At 40.1% G+C, this 25,868-nt stretch overlaps 2 protein-coding genes across 3 annotated transcripts; one reads left to right on the top strand and one right to left on the bottom strand.

The window, feature by feature from the left end:
• Positions 1-1,080: 1,080 nt before the first annotated feature.
• cfap73 (cilia and flagella associated protein 73) lies at positions 1,081-20,412 on the top strand. Its single transcript, XM_037779084.1, has 9 exons — positions 1,081-1,115; positions 7,063-7,141; positions 13,109-13,241; positions 13,342-13,474; positions 15,553-15,645; positions 15,774-15,965; positions 17,666-17,887; positions 17,996-18,154; positions 19,877-20,412. Exons 4-9 carry the CDS (start codon positions 13,367-13,369, stop codon positions 20,015-20,017), a joined length of 915 nt encoding a protein of 304 aa, XP_037635012.1. The 5' UTR covers positions 1,081-1,115; positions 7,063-7,141; positions 13,109-13,241; positions 13,342-13,366; the 3' UTR covers positions 20,018-20,412.
• A 342-nt stretch (positions 20,413-20,754) lies between these two features.
• Positions 20,755-25,103, bottom strand: iqcd (IQ motif containing D). 2 transcript variants are annotated; one of them, XM_037779083.1, is made up of 6 exons: positions 25,045-25,062; positions 23,541-23,598; positions 22,795-23,431; positions 22,386-22,607; positions 22,222-22,293; positions 20,755-21,185 (listed from the first exon to the last, which is right to left on the bottom strand). In XM_037779083.1, the coding sequence occupies exons 3-6, from the start codon at positions 23,422-23,424 to the stop codon at positions 20,904-20,906; spliced, it is 1,206 nt and encodes a 401-aa protein (XP_037635011.1). In that variant the 5' UTR covers positions 23,425-23,431; positions 23,541-23,598; positions 25,045-25,062; the 3' UTR covers positions 20,755-20,903. The 2 variants fall into 2 exon arrangements, with proteins under 2 accessions (XP_037635011.1, XP_037635010.1); XM_037779082.1 differs by lacking the exon at positions 23,541-23,598 and having other exon boundaries at positions 25,045-25,103.
• Positions 25,104-25,868: the final 765 nt, after the last annotated feature.

The raw sequence follows: 25,868 nt of genomic DNA, 5'->3' as shown, positions 1-25,868 counted from the left end.
GCTCTGTGATGACTTCTGTATGGCTGGAAGTTAGCTGGGAGAAGAAAGCTTTGGGTAAAGTGGTAAACTAATATTAAACACAGAGAGTGTGTGTGTGTGTGTGTAGGACCTTAATCCATCTGTGGAGGACTTTCTCAGACACACTGGCCGGACAGTAGATTGATGAACCTTTGTGATCAAAGAGCCTAAGTGGTGCTTATCGTTATCTCCCTGACGCCCCCCCCGAACACACACACGCACACACACGCACACACACACTCACACACACACACACACACACACACACACACACACACACACACACCAGTAACCCCTCTTCTGTCCTCAACATATTCTCCTTTTCTCATCTTTATCCAAATGTATCAGTCTATGATGGTTTCTAACAGACGCAGAGCACAAACAACCACACACACACACACACACACACACACACATCTTTCTTTGTCTCGTGCACAGACGACATGTTAAAACAGAGAAAGACTGACATTTTTAAATGTCACACATTTGGCCTGCAGAGCAAAATTTTCATATATGGCGACTGAACTGGGAGGGTTGCTGAGGAGGGCTTATGTTTCTAAAGCTGCTGCCCAGTTACGCGGGAGCAATTTCTCTTGCAGAGAAAGCTCTTTTAAAAAGCATCAAAGACTTATTTAAAGCTTATTTCATTACAGTCTGAACTATCGGTTTGAATCTATAAATGTGGATCTGGCGTCTCTTGCAGGACACTGAGAGACATTTGTGTGATGTCTAGCATTAGTGATGCCATTTCGTGGGGAATAAGTGGTCTGAGATGGAGTGTAATTGGTAAAGTTGATTACGGTTCGTCTCTATGGCAGTGAAGGACGACAGCTCAGTCCCTCCTGACTAGTAGCATGGCACTAGTTAAAGGCAGGGTTGGTAACGATTTTAGAAACATTTTTGTCGTATTAGTTGAAATTCACATACATCCCGAAAGCATTCAATAAATCAAATGCTCAAACAAAAAAAAAAATCTGGTATCTGTTGCAGGACTGTAATAATCCAATCATTTCATTCGGCCTGCCACATGCGTGCACTCGCCCCGTGCATTCATTGCGCATCACCATAGTCTTCCACAAGCTGTTAGCTTGACAGCTGTGAGTACTAACAATAGCCATGTTCATTGTTTACATTCATAATGACATTTTTGGGGGAGTGGCTTTGGAGGGAGGCCTGAAGCAACTGTCAGTGTTGCCAACTTGGCAACTTTTTCTCTCGATTTAGGGACTTTTGTGCTGCTAGCTACTTTCATTGGAAAAGAGTTGGCAAAACTGGGCTCAGTTTTTCGGCTGGATCATTTTTAAAAATCGAGTGTCCTCTTGCTAGTTTCTCAAGATCGCCCGCCCTGCCTTTAAACAGCCGCTACACTGGAATGCCACAGAAAATAGGGAAAGCTTGAATCTTGGCAATTTTCACGTTTGAACCGTTTGTAAGTAAATATTAAGTAAATATTGAAACTGTATTATTTTTTTCTTTTCTCAATGGATTTCCAGAAACCTGAGAAATTATCTCACCAAAGCTTGTTCAGGTGTTTTTAGAGTGGGATTTGAAAGTTGTTAAATGAGTTGATGGATCCATCAAACCAATTTTTCTCAGCATATGTTAATATACTAAGCCATAAGTAACTGTAATTAGAACCAGTAAGCGCTGTATGGCACTAAGAGGACAGCACAATGGCAGTTTACAATAATGTAAAACAATGAATGTTTGTCCATTACATCGGGTGCAACAAAGTAGGATGGCGGAGGTTCATTTGAATGATACTATCCATCCTTGTTGTTATTTAAAAGCCACAAGATGCTCTAATGCTGTTAAGCACAGTATGGAAACAAGACTGAGACTCAGAGCTAATTTCCCCCTAAATGAGAGTTTATGGCTGAAACAGCCCTGAAATCACTGAAGTAGATCTTAATATGAGCATAAGAGCTGTCAAGGATAAGAGGCCAAGTAGGAGTGTGCGTCTGAGGGGTGGGGGGTGTGTGCTTGGGTTTGTCCTGCATGTTACGTCTGAAAGACAAAGGGAGAGGTTAAAGGTCAAACTAACAGCAGACAGGCCAGTCCAGGGTCAGAGGGCTCAGACTAACCTGATCAGTGATGGTCATCCTCGAACCATCACCCTGATCCTCCCCTCTCACTTTTACACCAGATCAGACCCCTGAAAGAAATGAAACATCATGAATAATCAGATATCTTGTTGTCTATGCCATGTGGCCGTTACGTCCCAGGTTCGGGTCCAAACAAAGATCTTTGCCTCCCTGATTTTCCTGTCACTCTCCCCAGTGGAAGCAAAGTTTTTAAAAAGGACACTGTGATGTGAGCAAGAATAATTGTTTTAACTCCTAGCATACCGCCAAGGTCCCAAGACCGGCAGCCAAACACACATGACAGGGTGAAAGGGATAGAGGCGCTCCCGCAGTGGGTGGTGGTGGGGGTTGTGGGACGTCATGGAGCCAATGTCCCGTCTGATTACAGCCAGAGGACTGGAGAGGCACGCTAATCCTCCACACACACAAATATAGATACACAAAAACACTCGGTTTGAGACAAAGACACACAACCAGCAAGACAGACAGACGTATACACACTAACCTACTCAGTATTAAGCCCACACCCCCTGACCTCCCTCCGGCCCCCTTGTCCAGACGAGACACACATAATGATATCACTACCAGAAGGACTTCACTTTGCCGCTCTTTTTGTTTGCTCACTGTACAGCCCGGCTGTGGCCCCTCACTGTCTCCCGGTTTTGAATTAAGGAACAATGTCAGGTCATTATTGTGCATGTGCCCCGGGACCGTAGCCAGGATTTTAAAAAAAAATACTCAATGCATGAGCCCAAGTTCTCGCAATGCACCCCCACCAACCCCCCTCTCAAATATTCTGAATGACTTTCTCAAAGAAAGCCTCTTTTTTTATTTTTTTTTTTTTTATAAATATTTAGAATTTTAAAATTCAGAAAAAATCGTATAAAATTCTGGTGGGGAAACACTGAATCTTGTTTTCTTTCTTTATTTTGCTTTAATGGGCCTAAAGCAGCTATAATTAATATTTGTATAACAATTTACCAAAAAGAGAATTATCACCAGTTATTTTTATAGTGAGTTTTTCTGCTCATTGTTTACCTGAATGATGGGATTAAATATAACATTTGTATGGATACTGGCACTTATAGGATTTAAAGTAAATTAATTAGCTAACAAGTGTGCAAAGGAAGCCACAAAAACAAATCAGATTGCCCTTTAGTAAGAGTAAATTGGAAATGAAGACTACAATTAAGCATAAACTGAAAGAAAGGTGGCAAAAGCAGTGGGAAGAGGAGAGGACAGGAAGGTGGTTATACAGTATTCAAAGAAAAGTAGGTATGATGAGAAGCACAAGGAGAACCCGGAGAGAGGAAACAGTAATATCTAGGCTCTGGATTAAACAGTACATTATTTAAAATAGGAAATTATATAATTATATACACCTGTCCTGTGTGACCCGTAACTTGACTGTTGTGGTTCACTCTTATTGCTCCCATAGTGGAAAAAGCTCTAAAAACCAAAGTGCAGACAGACACTTGCTACAGCAGTGTATGTTTCCCATGCATTGGAGCAGCCATTAGCAGTGTTGATCACAAACCAGCAAAGGTAGGACATCATTTATGGCTGTATAAAGTTGTTTTTTTTTCTTATTCGGGTGCTGGTTTAGTGAGTTTTGGTCTTATAAGACTTGACATCTGTTGAGTCTCAACCTTCATAATGACAGATGGTTTGTTTGGTAGCATGCAGTAGCAAAATCGCACTACTAGCTGTCTGCTGTGTGCTCATTCAGTTGCTTGGTGTTGCAATTGTGTTTCTTTTAGCCGAAAATGCATGCAACATCAGCATGCTGACATAATGTTAATAACAATGCTAACATGCTAGGGTGTAAGCTACTGGTATAATGTTTTACCGTGCACTAAATCCAGTTAGAAATAACCTCTATATATGTAGTTTTAGAGCCAGGCAGAAAATAATTTTGTACACAAAGGTTTGTTGAAAGTTTTATTTTGGCATGATTTACGGAAGTGTGAGTATGCTATAATGTCTGCCATGACGTCACTTTGACTAATTTAGCAGTTCCATAGAGGTAGACTCAGGAACTGATAATGCTTAAAAAATATAAACATTATTCAGGTTAAACAACTGGTAAATAAAAATGGCCTGTTGCTAACTTGACCTGTGTATTTAAAATCAGGAGTTTTAATTCCCTCCAGTGGTCAAAGGCAGTAACTGCATCATAGAATTTGTCAAACTAGCGCCATTGCAAACTTTAGTAGGGATAATACAGTTATCAATACTAATTATATTCTGTAGAGGTATCAATACGACATTTATATCATAACAGTATATGTATTTCTAACGTATCCTTTGTTATGAAACAATATAAAGCCCTACATCATGTAATGTGTTAAGAAAGTTTACATTTCCCAGTAGTAGTATATTAACACTGCTGCATTGATATATATATATATATATATATATATATACATTTTAAGCATTAGCAGCTCCTGAGTGTCTTCCACTATGTTGATGCTAGGAGATGTTGAGCTGTGTATTTAATATCACTATATATAATATATATATATATATATATATATATATATATATATATATATATACTGGAAAAACAAAGTTTGGAAACTTGTGTTTGGTCGATTATTTCTCTGTTGTTACAATGCTAATTGGCATTGTATTTGGCATTGCTAATTGGCATAGCTGATTATGTGGGTAGCGCCCAAGAAAAATTTGCCAAAATGCTCTGCCAATGGTAAACAGTGTATTCTCATAAGGCTACCAGGAAGCCTGCAATGACTGCCCTTCACCGTCAGGCCCGTTTGCGCTGGTGTCGACAACACAGACAATGGAACCTGAACATGTGGGGGAATGTCATGTTCAGTGATGAGTCCAGGTTCTGTCTGCCAAAGTTGGATGGCAGGGTCAAAGTATGGAGACGACGTGGAGAACGCTATGCTGATTGTTGCACCGATCGAGTAACAGCTTTTGGTGGGGGCAGTGTCATGGTGTGGGGCGGCATCTCCCTCACTGGCAAAACAAAGATTGTCATCATTGAAGGCCATCTTAATGCAGGGAGATATCGGGATGAGATTCTGCAGCCAGTGGTGATCCCATATCTCCACAATCTGGGACCTAATTTCATCCTCCAAGATGACAACGCTCGCCCCCACAGAGCCAGGGTTATCACAGACTACCTCCACAATGTGGGAGTAGAGAGAATGGAACGGCCTGCCAAGAGTCCAGACCTCAACCCAATTCAACACTTGTGGGATCAGCTTGGGAGTGCTGTACGTGTTAGAGTGACCGACACAACCACGCTGGCTGACCTGCAACGAATCCTGGTTGAGGAATGGAACGCCATCCCACAGCAATGTGTGACCAGGTTGGTGACCAGCATGAGGAGGAGGTGCCAGGCTGTTGTGGCTGCGTATGGATCTTCCACCGCTACTGAGGCTCCTGACGGTGTATTAAATGAATAAAGTGTAAAATTGCCAATATGTCTTGTTTGTTCCTTGTTACTGATAGAGAGTTCAATCATCCAATCCACCAAACAACTCAAAACAAGAGTCAATACCAACAGGAGAATACACCGTTTGCCATTGACGGAGCATTTTGGCAAATTTTTCTTGGGCGCTACCCACATAATCAGCTGTGCTGCTCATCCCACAAATGCATGATCCTTACAAGTTGGACATCATTGCGAAGGTAAACAAACAGGCTTTCCAACCATGTAAAATACAATAGCAATTAGCATTGTAACAACAGAGAAATAATCCACCAAACACAAGTTTCCAAACTTTGTTTTTCCAGTTTATATATGATCACGTGTTTGGTTTATACTAGAATGTATAGAAAAAGTTTATAATAGTATTGTAATGTGAAAACGTATTTTAGTCTTTTGTGAGTTGGAGATCTGAATGGTTGCAGTTTCATAACACATTGTTGATAACGACTGTGTGCTGTTGATTTTTATACCAGCTGCAGAGTAAACACAGAGTAAGAGCAAGTCCTCTGTTGCCATTAACATCATTCCTGCACCATAGACAGAAGAGGACACATCCACCACAAGTCCACAGACAGAGACTGACCGTCACACTAGTAGATGAGAAGTCAGGAGATCACTGAGGGGGACATGTGTAGGGTGCTGAAAGTTTGTCTGGACCAAAGTGGTGAACCGACCAACAGACGGACATCGTCGTCCCTAGAGCCACTCTCCTAGTGTGTCTAAAAGCTGAGGCCATGACCGCATGTCCTTAATTGTAGCTATGGTCCTTCATGTGATTTCCCTTCTTGGATTATTTCATTTGAAAGATGTTTAGTGGCTTGAAGAGATGAACACAGAAAAAATGTGATAGAATCAGAAAGAATCAACATCATTTTGTGCATCAGATGAATCTGCAGGGTTCAATGTCAGAAGTCTACTTGCCTGAAGTCAATTTTGACTTGCTCCTATACAAATAGTTTTATTTATTACCGGTTAACAAATAACAACTAAAACCAAAATTGTCACATGTAATCTTTATTCAAGTAAATTAATCTGGAGTTTCGCCCACACCCAACTAAACTCCTGTTTTCAGGATAATTGAAATGCTCGCTTGCGCTTTAGCTCATAAACTTTGTCTTTACCTGCCACCTTTTTTCTCACGAGTGATCGATCAGAACAGCACATGTGCAACTCTCAACAGAGATGAGAAGGAAGCGAGATGACTCACTCCTTAGCTTCTTCCATTTTTACGAGTTGCTAGATTTACTTGCCCGAATTGGCATTTTACTTGCCCCGGGACAAGTGGGTAATACTTATTGTCGAGCCCTGACCTGGTAAAATGTTCTTGGGATCCCTCAAGCAGTCCTGACCCCAGCTTCACTGTCTTATTTGATTAGATTAACAGATGTTCCAGCTAAAATTATTAAGGAAGAATAGTTTTTTAAATCTGTAAAATATATTTATCACACAATGTTATATTCAGAAATTATAAATGCTATGTTTCCATTTGCCTTTTTGTAGAGTTCCCCTGTGCCTCAGCAGCATCCCCTAGCAGGCCTCCTTCTCTCCCTGCAGTTCGGTTGCCCGTGCTCTCATGCAGGTTTGTCAACACTTGTGTACAAGCTTGTTTGCAAACAGGCCAGACAAGACCACTGCTGTGAGACAAACACTAAACACAAACATCAATAAACAAACAAATCCATTCACACCACCCACTCCCTCCAAACACTGCATGTTCACGCCGCCCGATTTCAAAGCACTCACTCAGCCTGCTGTCAGGTGCCTTTGTTTGGCAGCAGCAGCAGTAGCAGCAGCATTGTTTGGTTAGTTCTCGGTGCATTTGTGCGACCTTGTCTCATTATTAATAGATGGTGTCAGAGAGTCGCTGGCCTCTCTGTCTGACAAGGCATTAGCATAAACACAGACTTCCTCTCAATATCTGTTTGCAGCACACTGTTGACCTTTAATTATGCATGTCTAAATGTTTGTTACCTGTCCACTCAAGTGTGTGAGTGTATTTGTGTGTGTGTGTGTGTGTGTGTGTGTGTGTGTGTGTGTTTAAGCTACAGTGAAAGTCAAGGCTTTTACCAGGTTAGAGGTTTTAATATTCGATCATGCTTTTTTATTTTTGCATTTTAAGAATGCGGAGGCTTGACAATGAGAGCAAGAGCAGATTAAAACTTCATCTCCTGTACCATTTTTACAAGCAATAAAAAAAAAAAAAATCATAGAAATCATATCATAAAACACTCTAAGCTGCACTAAGGTGCAGAAGAGGAAGTACAATTCAGAGCCACAGGAGAACAGTTGAGCAGAATATGACGCATGGAGTGGAGTAGGCATGAACGGAAACAAGAAAAACTACTTGAACACAACAACAACAAAAGAAACACAGAAAGAGTTATGAGTTAAAGCATCATAGGGTAACTGATAACTGAGTTTCAAAAAACAGTCAACATATGAATAAGCAGTGAGTAATGGTGTAAATGGTGAGGAAACCTGTCCAGTGAAATAAACACCAGAACATCACATCTGTTCACAAAGAGAGACATTGCAGGATACTTTACCACGGCCTCAGAAGATCCCAGGATTTAATCAACACATCAGTTTCCTACATATGGTATCTATGACTCATATCCAGTATCTATTCTAATATACATAACCTGGTGTCAACAGCACAAACCTGAAGTCCTGGCAAATGATAAAAACAAGTCACCTCCCTCACCTCTTTCCATAGCATCAAGAACAAAGACGCATACAACCTAGATGTGTGTTACAAAATGTTAGGGGTCTAAATCACAATACAATATTATATCGATTATTTGGACAACAATATAATATTTGCTGATATCACAAAGTCTGCCACGATATGATTTCCATTAGATTCAATTCAGGGGTCTGTGATCAATATGAGACGATATCATACACCCATTAAACAAAATCAGTTACATTTATATCAACTCATAAAAAGCAACTAAAATAGGATTTGACAATTTTACTACTGAGCTTTTCTAGATATTTAAATGAAAAATAATCTATTCTTGTTAATAAAAGTAAGAAATATAAAGTGGGAATTTCAAAATAAAGGCTTATCTTAAAAATGAGGATCACTCTCACTCATCTTCAACTGCTTATTCGGGTTTGGGTCGCAGGGTCAACAGCTCCAGCAGGGGACCCCAAACTTCCCTTTCCTGGGCCACATTAACCAGCTCTGACTTGGGGATCCCGAGGCGTTTGCAGGCCAGTGTGGAGATATAATCTCTCCACCTAGTCCTGTGTCTTCCCCCTGGCCTCCTCTTAGCTGGTCGTGCCTGGAACACCTCCCTAGGGAGGCGCCCAAGGGGGGGGGGGCATCCTCACTAGATGCCCGAACCACCTCAGCTGGCTCCTTTCAACGCAAAGGAGTAGCGGCTCTACTCCGAGTCCCTCACGGATGACTGAGCTTCTCGCCCTATCTCTAAGGGCGACGCCAGCCACCCTCCTGAGGAAACCCATTTCGGACGCTTGTACCCGCAATCTAGCTCTTTCGGTCATGAAGATGAAAGATGACGATATGTATCAATATTTTCACTTAGCATCGATGATATTGGATTGTTGAATTGATATACATCGATCCAGCTCGCTGTATCGTTACACCCCTACAAAATGTTATGTATATCATGTGGTTCAACAGAAAACAAAAGAGGAATTGCACATTGATTCACATGTGACAAAGATTCAGATGTGCAAGTATGGGGGAACAAGGGGCAGTGGTGGCCTGAAGGTTAGAGAAGCGTGCTTGTGACTGGAAGGTCGCCGGTTTAATCCCCTGGACCGGCAGGATAAATCAGGGTGGGGAAAGTGAAAAAGCAGCGCTTGCCCCTCCCTCATTACCTCCACTGAGGTGCCCTTGAGCAAGGCGCTTAACCCCAATCGCTCCAGTGGAGCTGGTCAGCAGATCAGACTGTGGTTGTACTGGGCTGCTTTCAGGAGTGAATGTGTAACTGTGTGATCAGGGCATTCCTGAAAAAGAGAGCATTGCTCTCAGTGAATCTCCCCCTGAATAAATAAAAGTTTAAAAAAAGAGAGGACCTGATTAACAGAGAAGCAGTTTAAACCCACAAAACTTTTATTGAGATGTTACCCAAGGTCTCCAAATATCTCAAATATGAACACTAAAGCACAGAAAAATGTGCATAAAGCAGAAAGATTATTATTTTCCATTTTTATTTTATGGCACATTGATTAAAAATAATAGTGAATTTGATATTTGGATTGAATGTGTCACTTACAGTAATGGAGGGTAATTTAGCTTTTGTGCAACTGTGCAACTTAAGAGGACATTTAAGGGAAAATGGGAAACATTAGGGTTTATTAAAACGAGCAGTGCTATCTGTTCTTTTATTGTCCTGATGGGCTTCACGCCTGCCATTATAGATTCTGACCCATTCATCTTCGTCTCCTCGTCCTCCTCAGCTGTTAAAAGGCCTGCTGGTGTTTACACGGGTGTTACGTCTCCATCTCCTCATCCTCACGCTGTGCCCATCACCTCACACAACATGCTTTTATTATAATAGCATCATTCCATTAGTATTAATAAAGCACTGTGTGTGTATGTGTGTGTGTGTGCGTGTGTGCGTGTGCAGCAAGCCATCCATTCATCAAAAATAGATACAACAGAATCTCTGCCTGCAGCTATCGGTGTTATTGTTTTTCCTCTTCACTGCCTTTCAGTCATGCCTCTGCTCATTGTGTGTGTGTGTGTGTGTGTGAGACACACCTTACATCAGATGCATTTTTCTGGTTCTGCTGCTTTTACTGTCAGCATCGCCGTCTTCGCCACACCTGGCAATTATTATGCAAAAATAACAGCACACAGCATTTCCATTAGGCGTGCTGATGCCACCTTCCTCTGTCACCACGTGGCGCTTTGCTCCCAGTAAGAACACGTAATGTCAGATTACCATGAACTCAATCCGATATGGCTCCTACTTACTGTAAAGGTGATAACAAGTTGAAGAGATTATAGGCGTGCACTAAGCCAGGGGTCCTCAACCTTTTGTAACTGAAGGCCCACTTTGTTAATACATTTCCAAGGACCACCTTCCCAAATAAATGACAAACAAAGGTAAGAAAAGTAAAATAAACTCTACTTTGTGCCACTATTCGCTGTAATGACCAAAATAAATATGCTGCTCACCCATCACTGTCTGCCATTATGAATCCCAATTTAATGCATTCAGGGTCATACTGTATTTCCTCACCACATGCTTTGGAGCTTTGGTGCAGGGTTGTCTCCCACATCACTCTTTTGTTTAAAAAACAACATCCATTTTTTTGTCACTTCAGCTGAGGGGACTTTAGCTAGCTAACAGTGACAGAACACGATGCCTAACCTTAACTAATCAAGATCAATGCCTAACCTGAACTATTCAAGATCAATGCCTAACCTTAACTATCCAAAATCAACATCTAACCTTAACTAATCAAGATCAATGCCTAACCTTAACTATTCAAAATCAATATCTAACCTTAACTACTCAAGATCACTGCCTAACCTTAACCATTCAGATCAATATCTAACCTTAACCATTCAAGATCAATGCCTAACCTTAACCATTTAAGATCAATATCTAACCTTAACCATTCAAGATCAATGCCTAACCTTAACCATTTAAGATCAATATCTAACCTTAACCATTCAAGATCAATATCTAACCTTAACCATTCAAGATCAATGCCTAACCTTAACCATTCAAGATCAATGCCTAACCTTAACCATTTAAGATCAATATCTAACCTTAACCATTCAAGATCAATGCCTAACCTTAACCATTCAAGATCAATGCCTAACCATAACCATCTCACGAGAGTTTCCCAACTCATGGGTTGTCTTCTAGACACGACCCCGGCCCAGTGGTTGAGAATCGCTGCACTAAGCCATGACTTTCCTGGTAATATTCATCATTTGGTGATGAATATTCGTAGTCTACTGTAGGCAAAAGAGCCTACCAGCTTTCGATCGTGATCATTGAACTTCTGTTTCCAATGTCAGGTATGAACTTTGAACCTCATGTCTCGAGATCAGTTCTCAATAATTGTGTCTTTAGGGATTTTTATAGACCAACCAGTTCATACTGTATATTCATTTATACTTGAATGCATTTTTAATGAGTCACAGACTGTGGCCCCAAGGTGGGATTTCTGTAACAATGTACAAGATAAACATGCAAAGTTATCATTGAAGTGTTGCAAGGAAACACATTTTGCTGTCTGCTGTTCAATATTAAAGCCTCTGACAACTTATAACAAAGAAGGAGGTAGCACTTAAAACCCTTTAACATTCAGTTCCTCAATTTTATTTCCGCTAAAGTAGCTTTAAGGTTGTTAAAATCATCTTATTCCAAGCTGTTTATTATATATACTGTATTTTGTATCAGCTTATTCCAGCTCATTGAAGCTACATGATATTTACTCTGAGTGAAATACTCAAATCCAAGACATATTTGGTATGGAAACTTTAAGCCGGGGTTTAGTAGTGGTTCATGAAGCATACCATGTTGTGCAACGTCTCTGGTTCCATTAAGTCTATGGATATTTGTTCATGGCCGTCTCTCCCCACTCCCCCCACATTTCCAGTTGCTTGTCAGACTCCAATAAATCCTCACATAAATTAGCCCTACATGTTTTGATCCGGAGTAGCCTTAACAACTTCACACAACTGATCTTGTTTCTGACATGTTTACAGCAAAGTGTCATCATGTGTCTCATGTCTGTCAGTCTCGTGTACGGTGATGAGCATGGTGTGCAACCACGTGCTTGCATGAACTGTTCAGCATCATTCAAAGTGCCAGCAGTGGAAAGGTGTGATATTTAAGTGTGATTTTTGAGCTTAAAGTGAAAAAATCACACATCTCCCTGTGGTAACACCTGTCAATCAAAAGTCTGAAACTCATGTTTCAGGGGTCACATCACTGAGGTTCATGCTGTCCACACATTGTCACTTGTTTTCTAATCTACTGTCCAAAAGTTTGGAATCATCTGTTATATTGATATTTCTCTTCTTTCCTTCCATAATGGCTATTTTACACCAAACATATTATTTACATTTCAAAGAGTTTAGGCCCCAAAAGAATAATAATTAAACGATTCAAACTTCCATTTAGTGGATGTCCCCACAGTGTTGGCTGGCAGGGGAAATACTGTTGTAACCATTTTCCCCTAAATATCCTTTAATTTTAAATTTGTTTTCCAGTCCAGAAAAGCATATGTGACTGTAGATCATTACGGAACAACAATATTTTGTGGAGCCTGATTTCCTTTGAGCCCTCTGTAGTTTTTACACTGGTTAGATTGAATATGTTTAAACTGTGATTTGTCAGCCTAAATGAAAATAAAGATTAAAAATTGGTGGGGCTGTTTTTTTTATTTACATTTAAATTTCTAGTTGTTAATTAATTAATAATTAATTTTCTTTTCAGTTCTAATAGAGTTTGATTTATAGATGATGAAAATAAAAGCTCTTGTTTTGAAAAACTATTTTTGCCGGATTGTGCCGTTTAAAAGTTCCTGATTCGTGTTACCATAGAAACGAGGAGGAGGAACTCTACTACTGTGTAAACCAAGGAGACCAGAGGAGGAAGAAGAAGTTGAAGATATCTCGATATATCAGTCTGAATATCTCCAAAGACAACACAGAGTGGTGAACTGCAGGTTTCACAGTGAGTTTATATGTGGAGCGTGTGAAGCTCAGCCACAATCCATCTGAGCGCTCAATGTTAATAACACACTGGTCTGTGTGTGTGTGTGTGTGTGTTGCAGGTTGCCCGAGGCTCTGGGTGGTGTGATGGCAGGAGGACCCCCGTCACGTGACTGCAGCGATGTCCTCTTTGATCTACAGACGAAACGCCAGGAGGAGGGAGAGCTTGAGATAAAGAACAAGGAGCTCTGTCAGGTAAACGATGTTATAACTAACTGATGTAACGTCTAGTTAGGGGTATTTCTCGCGATATTATGGTGACGTGATGTTAGTTGCCTATTGTGCCTCACTTTAAAGGGACTGTTTGTAAGAATCAGAAATGCTTGTTAACAGCGACACCTGTGGCCGTTAAGTCAGCGAAAGTCGCGCTTGCTCGCTCTAAATATACCTGAACGAGCATCGCTCAAAACAGTGAGGCGACATACGTCAGCTAAAACCACAATATCACTCTATATTTCAGCTGCTTGGCAGTAATGTTAGCTGATCAGACGAAGGTCTCTCCATGAATCACTGCTGATACTATTGTTGGCTTTTCCTGCTTCAGCCTCCCGACCGCAGTCAGAGGGAGACACTGGCACCCGATAACGTTTCTCGTTGCGGGGCTCCGTCACTTCACAAGACACGGGAAACCTCTGTTGGTCTGGAGGAGCTGCAGCAGTTATTTCTGCACAAACGTCCACTGTACATTCACTAGATATTCTCAGAGCTAAACTAACTCTTCTGCAGTGTGGAGTGTGCGCGCATGCATGTGAGGTGGAGCGAGCTGAGTGAAGGCAGGAAGGCAGGCAGAGGAGCAGAGTACAGCGGAGACTGCGGCCCTGGAGACCAAAGCTACGGTCTCCCCCGCGTCCTGCGACCGTGGCCAACACTGTTTTGCAAGACGGGCTTCACTAGATATAACTTTGCGGTTTTGGTGCTTCCGTGTAGTTTGTGTTGGAGTCGGAGTCTGAACAGCGTAGCCACACGCGATCGCGCATGGGAAACCGACCCAGATTGATTTATACGTGTAAGAAGTTACAAACAGTCCCTTTAAATGCGAGCTTGTTTACATAATGTCACTGTTGTGGCACTGTTATGAAAAAAAAACACAAAAATGTAATTGTTTTCTGTATACTACGTGCTAGTTTTTTTTCACAGTCTTGGATTTGTCAATAATAAGCAAACAAAATTGATTTTGATGCATTGCATCATTGCATCCAACACACAATACAGCAGCATTGCCCCTAGTGGAAACAGGGAAAATAGCATGTATTCGCTCCGTAGGGCAAACATGAGAAAATGTCTCAATCTGGTGGAAAATAGAAGAAACTATCATTTTGAAGCCAGGGCTCTAGATAGAGATCCTGATATAATATAATGCATGATTTTATGCAGTAAAATTCACACCAGGCAGCAGGGAAGTGCGGCTCGCCACAATGATTACATTTTTCTGTGGCATGGAGGCGTAATATTGTGTTTCAAGCGGGAGGAAATCGGCACTTCGCCGATGTTCTGATATGAAATCGGCGTAATGGCCGAGGGATTAAAAAGTGTGGTTTAAATGGGGACATTTTTGTCCTTAAGGTCTGAGTGTCCGTATCTTGGCTACACAGTTTATTGTAGACTTATTATAGGAGCTGAGGTTGAGTTTTCAAAATTCGGAAAAAAAAACCTCACTCCCTTGCCAAAATTTATACCATAAGCAGTAACACAGCCAAAATGATGGAAAAATTTATAAGCCAAAAATGTCCATAGTGAGGGACAAGGGTTAACGTCTAGCAGTTACCAAGCATTAACGTTACTTCTTGCGATGTAGCATTCTGTCTCAATCAGTGAGCATTAAAGCTGCAGTCGGTAACTTTGAGCAAATATATAAAAAATAATCAATAAAAAATAATGTTCCTGTGGTTCCTCCTGTGCTCCTAATGGGATTTGCCTTAAGGAAAACAAGAGCCGAACTGTCTGGGTAGCTGTCAATTACTGCTCGCGAACTCCAATCAAACGGTCAAGCTGATCAAATATGAATCAAGATTCTGTTACTGTAATGCCTATTTCTCACCTCAAATGTTTTCAGAAACATATTTTAGCGTACTATTTAGCTGTAACATGAGAAAGTTTGAGAGCCGGCCACCATGTTGAGAACAGTTGAGCCAAAACCAAGCACCGCCCACTGGCCAGAGCAAACCCAGCTTTAAGACAGAACGCTACATTGCGAGAGGTAACTTTAACTGACTGACCAAGCATCATAAATATTCTCAAGTATTTTTTGTCTGCTGTTGTGTGTTTCTATGTAGATGTTCGTGAGATTGCAACAGCGCTCGGATGAGTTGCACAAGGAGGTTGTGAAAGCGAAGATGTTACACTTAAGCTTCGATCTGTTTTTCAAGGTACAGTAGAGGACCATTTCACACATGACTCCTGTATTAGACTGTACGTAACGTAGTTGGATTTCAATTTCATGGCTGGAACTGGACAGCAACAGCCAAATTAAATTCCTCTATCTCCCTCCCTGCAGGAAGAAGATGCTGGTAAAGCTTCTGACAAAGCAGAGAGGAAGAGGAAAGAGAAGCTTCAACAGGAGTTAGAGCTAAAGAGGTTAATGGTGGAGCATGGCGAACTGATGGATAGGAAACAGGAGCTACAGCATCAGATTCAGAAACACTCTTTGTATTGGGACTTCATGGTGCGGGTGGTCAAGATGACTAAGGTACTGCAAGGATTTTTTACATGACAGAGAAACTAAATCTAAATGTTTTTATAGTACAGGAATAGGCTATCTATGTACCAAACCAAATTTCCCAAGTAGCACGTCCCACTGCAGATACCAACAATGTAACCATGAAAGAGCCACCACGCCTATATACTGTACAGCCTTTTCTGTTCCTCTGGCCCTGTGACGGTAAATCCCAGATTGATGTAGCTAGCCTGGTAACGTCTTTTCATTTAGCTAGAAGTGGCTCCGCTGAATTGTCAGGCCCAGCGTTGTCGTTTGCCTCTCGACTGTCTTGCAGCCATTTCAAATTTCCACTTATTCTGCTTTAATCAACGACTGAGGCGTCCTAATCCGACTGCATTTAGCTAACCTTACTAGTTCATGCTTTGTCAGACACAACCAAATGTTATTTCTAAAATATTTAAACAATAAACAACTCATTTTTACATCATAATAATTTGTATATGTAATAAATAACTTATCTGTAATATAATTGAATTATATAATTTTTTTTTGGTTTTAAGTTAAAGACTTAAAGGGACTGTTTGTAACTTTTTAAGCGTATAAATGTACCGGGTCGGGACACATGCGCGCTCGCATATGCGCACTCCCGTGTGGCCGGAGCCTCTCCTCCTCCGCCTGCCTTCACTCACACTGCAGTGTGGAGTGAGGGCGCGTTCTCGCTCTGCTTGCTCCACCTCTAGACGTGAATGCGCGCTCACTCCACACTGCAGAAGAGTTAGTTTAGCTCTGAGAATCCAGTAAATGTACAGTGGACGTTTGTGCAGAAATAAATGCTGCAGCTCCTCCAGACCAGCAGAAGTTTCCCGTGTCTTGTGAAGTGACGGGGCTCCGCAGAGAGTAACGTTATCATCGGCACCCGGTCGGATTTGGTAACGTTTCTCTTGCTGCTCAGTCCCGGCACCGACCCGCTTTTTCTGCTGAGCAGGAAAAGCCAGCATTGATTCATGGAGAGACCTTCGTCTGGTCAGCTAACATTACTGCCAAGCAGCTGAAATATAGAGTGATATTGTGGTTTTAGCTGACGTGTGTCGCCTCACTGTTTTGAGCGATGCTCGTTCATGTCTATGTAGAGCGAGCAAGCGCGAACCCGACGCTGACTTTCGTTGGCTTCACGGCCACAGGTGTCGCTGTTAACAAGCAATTCTGAAAGTACAAATAGTCCCTTTAAGTTAAAGAGTGCAGTTGTTAGATCTTTTAGCAAGGCTCTTGCATACCTCCAGACCGGAGCTTGCGTACCACCAGTGGTGTGTACCACAGTTTGAGAATCACTGTACTAAACCGCTGTCAGTTGAAAGCCTTTTTGAAACGCATGGGACCACCTATCTCTCATAGCTCCCAAACTATTACAGATAACTCATCTCTTTGGTGCTCTAAAAGCATAAAATGCCCAACAGGTTTCTTTACAGCATTTCTTCCGCATAAAGCAAGTATTTTGTAACTGAAAAGTTCATTTTTAAACCCTGGAAATTGTTTAGTCGTGGTGGTAAGCCTCCCTAAATCTTGACTCATCTTGTCTCTTGATGATAGCCTAAACAGTAGCCATACACACTCATTAAATATATGGCATTGCTGTATGAAATAATGCCTCTGGCTCTTTCTCCCTACAGGTTAATGTGTTATTTAATGAAATTGGATTTTGGAGCTACACCTTTAATATGTGTGTGTTACAGTATGATGATGTGCAGGCGCTCACGGTTCGTTTAGAAAGTCTTCTCCACTTTCGAGACCATCTCTATCAGAGGGTGAATGAGGCGCGAGAGCAGGTCGACCAGCAGAAAAAAGCACTGCTGATATTGGAGGAGCAGCATCACGTTCTGCAGCTGCACAGCAACAACCAGCTGTCCCACCTCCAGACCAAGATAGAGAAGACGCGCTCTGAAGCTCTAAAATGGGTACTAGACATAAGTCCGGTCCAGGTCAAAGTCCGGCATCAGAGCTAACACCAAATCAAATGTTTACCATCTTCTGTGTGAAAGTCAGTTGTCCCTGTCTTCACACAGGAAAGGAAGTGGAGCCACATTCAGGAAACGGCAGCAAAGAAAACACTCCTACTGGGACAAATTAAGATGGTGACCCTCAACCTCTATGAAAATACAGAAGACATGGTAAAAGGAGAGGAAGATGTGGATATGAATGACACGGAGAAACAGCTCGACAAGGTATGTATCCTGACAGAGCAAAAACAAAATAAAACAGAACAAGAAAAACAATATAGTGAATGACAATATTATATAATAGAATAAAATAGATAATGAAATCTATATATACAGGTTAATATAAGTAAAGGAGATGGTGTTAATCAGAAATTGGTACAATAAATCCTACTGGTTGTTTCTTTTGTTTTGCAGGAAGTGACATATTTAGCAGCAACACTGCACTTTCTTTCTTTCTCCCCAGAATGAGGGGTAATTACTTAGGTTGCGTCCGAAATAGCATACTAACATGCTATTTAGTATGCTAAAACAGTATGTGAGACGTGAATTGTAACTATTTCCAGTCAAATATTGCAGTATGCAAACGCAGGACACTACGGCGGCAAAAATATCCCACAATACAATGCGGTTGTGATGACAATGTTCATAACAGACGTTGATGGACAGATATGTAACATCAATAACGCTTCAATTTAAGTGTAAGTATAAGATTTCCCTTTGCTAGGTGTAATATATATATATATATATTTTAATTCAGAATTTGATTCTCTCAAACCATTGTTTGGTCACATGAGGTTGTCATGGGCTGCCATGGTTACACGTCTCCAACCAGCAAGGATGCTCTCAGGAAGTGATGACGTGAATTACTGCTCAGTGCGTCCGAAAAGAAACATACTACTGTTTATTCACACAAAAGTATGTTGAACGATACTACGATTTCGGACATAGCCTCCCTTTCTGTCAGATTCGGACTTCAGGGCAGCCAGGTCCCTCTCTATTACCAGACTATGATCACTCCAACTGTACAGTGTCCGTGTCTTTGTCAGCTTCTTATCAGTTACTGTGGTTAGGTTGTCTGCCACAGTATACTGTCTGTTTAGTGCCAAATATGTTTCTACTTTGTGTAGCAAGTTATATATTTTTCTTTTTCTTTAGTTATAATGTGAATTGGTCTCATCTTCTGAGTAATAGTGTAACTGCTCTGAGGCTGGCTGGGGTTTGTGATGTCAGAGGGTGAAAGGTCAGCCAGCCTCCTTTGTATGTTCATCTCTTGGCAGACAAGTCCTTTATAATGGTAACAGGCAGGGTTGCTCTTTTTAATATGGCTCCAGCATTTGATAGATCTTTTTTGAATACTTAGAAGTAAAGGATATTGGCCTAATTCACCCCTGCATGCAGAGTTGCACCCGGAGAATACTTTTGCAGAACTCTGCATGCAGGGTTTCAACTGGATTTTTGTCCCATTTTGCCCAATAATTTAATAGTAAGGGGCCCCATACCTCTCTGCCATACAAGGCAATCGATTCTGTAAATGATTTAAATATTTTGAGCCATGTTCTTATTGGAATTTGGATTTGAACTGACTGCTTTATGGCGTAGAAAGCCCTTTCTCTCTGCCTTCTCTTTGAGTTCCTTCACAGCAGAGCAGAAGTTTCCTGTGGAACTAATTTGTACACTTATGTAATTATAGGTATTTGTTTGTTTTATTTGGGTCCTGCTTATTTTAAATGTTGGGTTATTTCTCTGTAACCCTTGATCTATTTTGGAAGGTGATAATTTTGGTATTCTTCATGTTAACTGTCAGGGCCCATGTCTGACGGTACTGATGGAGAAGGTTCAGTTAAGACCTTCTAGGAGACAGTATGACCAGGTCATCTGCATAAAACAGACACTTGATTTCTGTGTCTTGAAGAGTGAGACTTCTTTTTCTTACTGTCTCTTTCTTAGGTCAAGATGTTCATCCAGGACCATAAGGACATAGTGAAACAACATCAAAATCCCTCACAGAGACACGATGGACAGAAAAAAGACAAGATAAAGCCCAAAAAGCGCATCGCAACTCACTGTAAAAAAGAATGTACCAGCTGAGCTTGTTTATCAGTTGTTCTAATGTAAAACTCTGTGAGTTAAATGAACTGTGAACTTGAAGACAATTAACTTCAATAAACTTAAAACACTGAGTGCAATCAACAACTTTTATTAATTTAGCTGCTCATGGTTAATAACATGGCTTGATTATAAGTTCTGAAATGTTCTGATAGTGGTAACTATACATTTGAGGTTGACTTGTTTTAACTTGATAAATTCTGTGTATCTAGTATCAATATCCAATAACTTATACTGTTGGTGGTTCAATCCCCAGTTCCTCCTGTCTGCATTAAAAATGAATGAAATGTAATGTAGAGTCTAGACAAGCAATCATTCAGAACATAAGGTCCTGTACTGCCACCCTGTGGCCATTAAAATGAACAGCAACTGGTGCACCCTGTGAATCCTGTTGTAACTCATTTAACTGATCAGATCTGTTTTCAGTTTAAAGTTGAGGGCTATGCTGGAGATCAGCTGAGGTCATTAAAATCCACGTACTTCTAAGAATTATAAAGGTGTTCACCAAAAACAGGTGCAACAAAATCAAATGCCAAAACATTTGTGTTGATGATGTCCATTGGTTTTCTTATACATTATGCTGCTGTTTCAACATTTATGATTAGTTTGATATTGTCTGCAACAAGCCAGTATCTAAATATGAAATGCTGCTCACAGAGAGTTAGAAAGTGCTGCAGTCATCAATATTGTGTTGTTCACAAAAAAATAAAAAATACTAGTTTAAAACATAAAGAGCTTTATTAAAAACAACACATAAAAACACAAACTGAATATGGAGTATAATGGTGTTTTTTTTTATAAAACATTCATGCTCAACAGGTAGAGTGTGTGACTGTGTAGCACCAGAGTAATGGACCTAGGCAGTGGTTTATTTGGTCTTCTTGCCTTTGCCTTTTTTGCCCTTCTTGCTCTTGCCCTTGTTCTTTAACGCCTTGCGAGTACTGTAGCCTCTCCACCAGGCTTGGGCAAAAATAGCAGCTTTGGTCTTCAACTCCAGCTCTATCATTTCCATACTTCTTTTCTCTTCTGCCAGCCGACGCTTCTCCAGGATCTGGTTGCTCTCCACCTCTAGGACAGAAAAGGATTCCTCCAGCTTCTTCAGCTCCTCCTCCTCCATTTCATAACCCATTCCATTCAACTCCAAGTTGGCCTGAGACGGATGATGGTGGCAGTTATGGTGTTGAGGGGCGAGAGAGAGATGGTGGTGAGTAGTGAAGATAAAAGAAGTGTGAAAAAAAGTAAACCTAAACAAAGATCAATTCATAGATATTGATCATCAGCAGGTATAAATGCTCTAATGACTTTCGGATTGAAATGTGTCTAAACCAATTAGATAGGTCATCTGATACACATTGCTGTTAGAGTATGAATGCATCTGTCCTGGATTTCAAACAGGAGACACACCTGAAGGCGATGTGTGAAATAATGTCCACGTGTAAATAAAACAACTGTGTTTTAGAACTAAAAAATATTTGTTTAATCGATCAAAGGGATATAAATCGTCAACTATTTTGATAATCAGTTCATCCTTACAGTTGTTTAATTGAGCAAAAATGGCAAACATTCTCTGGTTTCAGCTTTTCTAATGTGAAGATTGTCTGTGTTTTGTATTATTATATTTTAGAGCAGGATGATGCATATGCACAATATCCCAAAGAGGGTTTGAAATTATGTTTTTTTTCTCTCCTGTCACTGTGGCAGGTCACTGAACATTTTTACCGGCCACTCAATTTTTTTTTGTCTGCCGCTTCTGAAGTATGTGTAGAACGTTTTAGAATTGTAAACACTGAGTCAGTGGTACCAGACAGTAGAAACATGCAATATATCATGTAACCTTAATCCCTGACTATTTAACTTAGGAATTGCTTTTTGGCAGGTGGCAGGTGGCAGGTGCTAGTTTAATTCCCTGATCCTGAATATAGTTTGAAAAATCCTCTCAACAACTCAGCGTTCTCCATCAGCTGATAGACACTGTGAAATGCGGGTGAAGGTTCTGGAAAAAGCTAGTTAATGGACCCTGTGTTTGGATAATTTTGTTAAACTACTATATCCGAGGTCAAGAACAGACTGCCATGTTAAACACCCTGAACGTAGCCTCAACAGGCACATGAACTAGTGTCCAGAGTATACACAGTTAATTCTTTTTCCCAGATACTTTTGGCACTTTGTGGGGGCTGAGTTTGTACCTGATCTTTTTCTATTTCATCGTCAAAAGTTTGGAGCAAGTATTCAATTTCCTTCTCCACGATTTCACTTTCCTGCAAAGGAAAAAAATAGTAACAGTGACATGGGTTTTAATGAAAATTAAGTTAGTACATTTACTGTGAAATGTTAGATGCACTAAACTCACCTCTTGAATTACTCTCTCTGCCTCCCTGTTTTTAAGGATCAAGTCGTTGAGCTGACTGTTCAGTTGATCATTCTCCCGTTGTAAACTGCTGTGCTTCATCTTTGATGTCTTGATATGTGACTGGCACTGCTTGTCGGCAAGAAATGACATACCCGCTTCTTGACTCATGTTATCTTGCAGAGAACTCTGCATTGCTTTTATCTCATCATTTATCTGAGAAATCTGTGATACGAACAGAAAGATAGGAGAGATGAGATAGGAAAAAGGTCAAGACCATAGGATATAATGGCTTAAATAATAAATCTTAGTTTTTTTTCTTCTCTAGCTGCATCTAAGCAAGTTATACATGTGGTAGGCTAGACTCTTGTAAGTAAGGGTCTCTTAATCAACATCCACTTTGGTGCCTCACCGTTGCATCTATTTGCTTCATGGCTGTAGCTACTTCTCCTTCCTGTGAAACTATGATCTCCAGATCGTGGGCAGTGGATGAAGACACCTGCTTGTTGAGAACCAGCTGTAACTCCTCATCCAAACTGGTCATCAACTTTTCTACCACATAGCGGTGAAACTTCTCAAGCCCTCTAATTAGTATGTACTCACTCTCCCCTACTTCCATACCTAGCTCTGCCCGCAAGCCACAAATGGCATCTGGATGGGCTCGGACAACCCTGAGCAGATCCCTGACAGAGTTCTTGACGTCCTTCTCAAGCTGAGCCCTTGCTTTCCCATCTTCTCCGTCTTGTTCCCCATTTGACTCCTGCTTGAGACCTTCCAGTGTCTCCAGTCTACTATCTAATATTTGATGCTCTTGAAGTGCCCTACTCAACTCCTCGTCCACAACATTGGACACACTGTTTAACTGGAGAACAGCAGGCAGAGTGGCTGCAATCTCAACTTGACTGATGCAGTTTTCCAATATGTTTGAGATGAGTTGAGCCTCAACAGAGAGCAGCTTCTTCTGGGACAGTTCATGGTTCTTGAGAGCATCTTCTAATTGGGTCTTTGTCTTTGCCAGCACTGTCGCCCCCTTTGCAGACATACTATCACTGGATGGTAACATGATGATAACAAAAGATTAATGTAACATTTTTATAGGTTACATGTGAACATACAGTGATTGTCTATAATCTTGTATCTGTGCCAGTGCTTCCCAACCTTTTTCACTTGTGCCCCCTTAATACGAAGACGATGTGGCCTGAAAATGTAAAACTACCTAGGATTTTACACAATTAAAGATTAGAGAAAAGTCTGATATAACACAGGTTCATCTTGCCACCCTTGTGGGTTGTACTGTATAGTCTATGGTTCCCATATGAGGGTATTATTTTTTATTTATTATATTAGGCTATGTCGTTTATTATATGATTATTGTAGCAATATTAGGCTATTTGCAACCACTACAGCGGTTAAGTTATGTGATGTATGTATTGAAGCCTCATTGGCCTATAGCAGGGGTCAGCAACCTTTACCATCAAAAGAGCCATTTTAGGCAAAAAAATAAAATCAAAAAATTTGTCTGGAGCCGCAAAACATTCGAGTATTGTGATGAAGGTAACAGTTTGTAGTCTATGTATATAGTATATAAGTCTAATGCAGTGAGGGCCAAAGAGCAAATGTATTACAGAGTATTAGGGCCACATTGAGGGAAAGAAAATCTGAGATTTCGAGAATAAAATCATAGTATTAAGAGAAAAAAGTTGTAATGTTACGGGAATAAAGTCATACCTTTACGAGATTTTTTTTTGTAATATTACGAAAATAAAGTCATAGCTTTACGAGAAAAAAGTTGTAATGTTACGGGAATAAAGCAATAATATTACGAGAAAAAAATCGTAATATAACGAGAATAAAGTTATAATTTTACGAGAAAAATGTCGTAATGTTAGGAGAATAAAGTCATAACTTTACGAGAAAAAAGTCGTAATATTACGAGAAAAAAGTCGTAACTTTATCTGAAAAAAAAGTCGTAATATAACGAGAATAAAGTAATAACATTACGAGAAAAAAAGTCGAAATGTTACGAGAATAAAGTCATAACTTTACGAGAAAAAAGTCGCAATGTAACGAGAATAAAGTCATAATATTACGAGAAAAAAGTTGTAATGTTACGAGAATAAAGTCATAACTTTACAAGAAAAAAAGAAAATAACAGGTAAAATTACTACTTCATAATACGACTTTTTTCTCTTAAACTTATGACTTTATCATCATAATATTATAACTTTTTTTCTCGCAAACTTATGACTTTATTCTCGAAATCTCAGATTTTTCTTTTCCTCAATGTGGCCCTAATACTCTGTCGAACCATAGACCTACAACAATGATACATAAAAATGAAAATGTAAATAAAAAACAGTTATTCATTTCCACTAATTTTTTTATAAATCCACTGAGAGCCACTGGAGAGGAGCTGAAGAGCCGCACGAGGCTGACCCCTGACCTATGGTAACTATAGTTACTATTGTATCAGCATCACATTACATTAGTCATTAGCTACCGTTAGCTATCTACGACAGTAAAAGTGTAAGTTACTTAGTTTTTTTTTTAATTTAAGTTGATTAAAACGGTTCTTAGTTGTTCTTTAGGAGGCTGGCAGTAGTTGCTGTACTTAGTGTTGGTTTAGATGTAGTTATATAACGTTTCTAAGCTACATAGTTACCTCTCCTCGAGGACGTTGGCAGCAAGCAGAACATACTGTTGACATCCTCTGTTGCTAAGTTACCACTAATGCGGGTAACAGTATCAAATCACTGGCGCGTATTTACGACACCTTATGATGCCGTAAAATAAATGTATGCATGAGTATTTCGATTTTTTTTAATAAATGAATGAATAAATGAATGAATGTGAATTTTTTTTACTTAGTTTTTATTGCAGTTTCAGCAACTTATACAGTCATCATCACATTCTTTACCACTGTATTTTCATTTTACAGCTTTTTACACAAGATTTCACAACTTAAAACAAGGGGGGAGAGAGAAAACACAAGAAAACAAAAAACAAGACTTCATCTTAAACTATAATTTCAATTGAATTCAGAGAAAAAGGGAGGACACATACTTAAACAATCCAAAGAATTAAAATAAAATAAAGTCAAATAAATAAATAAAGTCAAATAAATAAAATTAAATGTGGTGAAGGGTCAGAGGTCAGGGAGGGGAATTGTGTGAAAGGGTATGTGTTGTATGTGTGTGTGTGTATGTGCTTAGAGAGATGACCTGGGTCAGGAAGACAAAGATACAAGTATGATCCAAGATATATAAAAATATTCAGATCACCAATCACTGTATTAGTATAATCATGGCAGGGCTCCACCTTTTAATAAATGTGTCTTTTTGGAGTCTTAGGGAATAGGTTATTTGTTCCATGTGGTAAATTTCCCATACCTTCTCAATCCATAAATTGTATGTTGGTGGCTCAGGTTTTAGCCACTTAGTCATTCAAATACCATCTAAGAATAGATTACTTAAGCAGCTGATCGAT

The sequence above is a fragment of the Sebastes umbrosus genome, chromosome 8 (assembly GCF_015220745.1).
Source record: "Sebastes umbrosus isolate fSebUmb1 chromosome 8, fSebUmb1.pri, whole genome shotgun sequence".
NCBI lineage: Eukaryota > Metazoa > Chordata > Actinopteri > Perciformes > Sebastidae > Sebastes > Sebastes umbrosus.
Note: the sequence above shows the minus strand (reverse complement) of the source record. Positions and strands in the feature narration are given on the sequence as shown.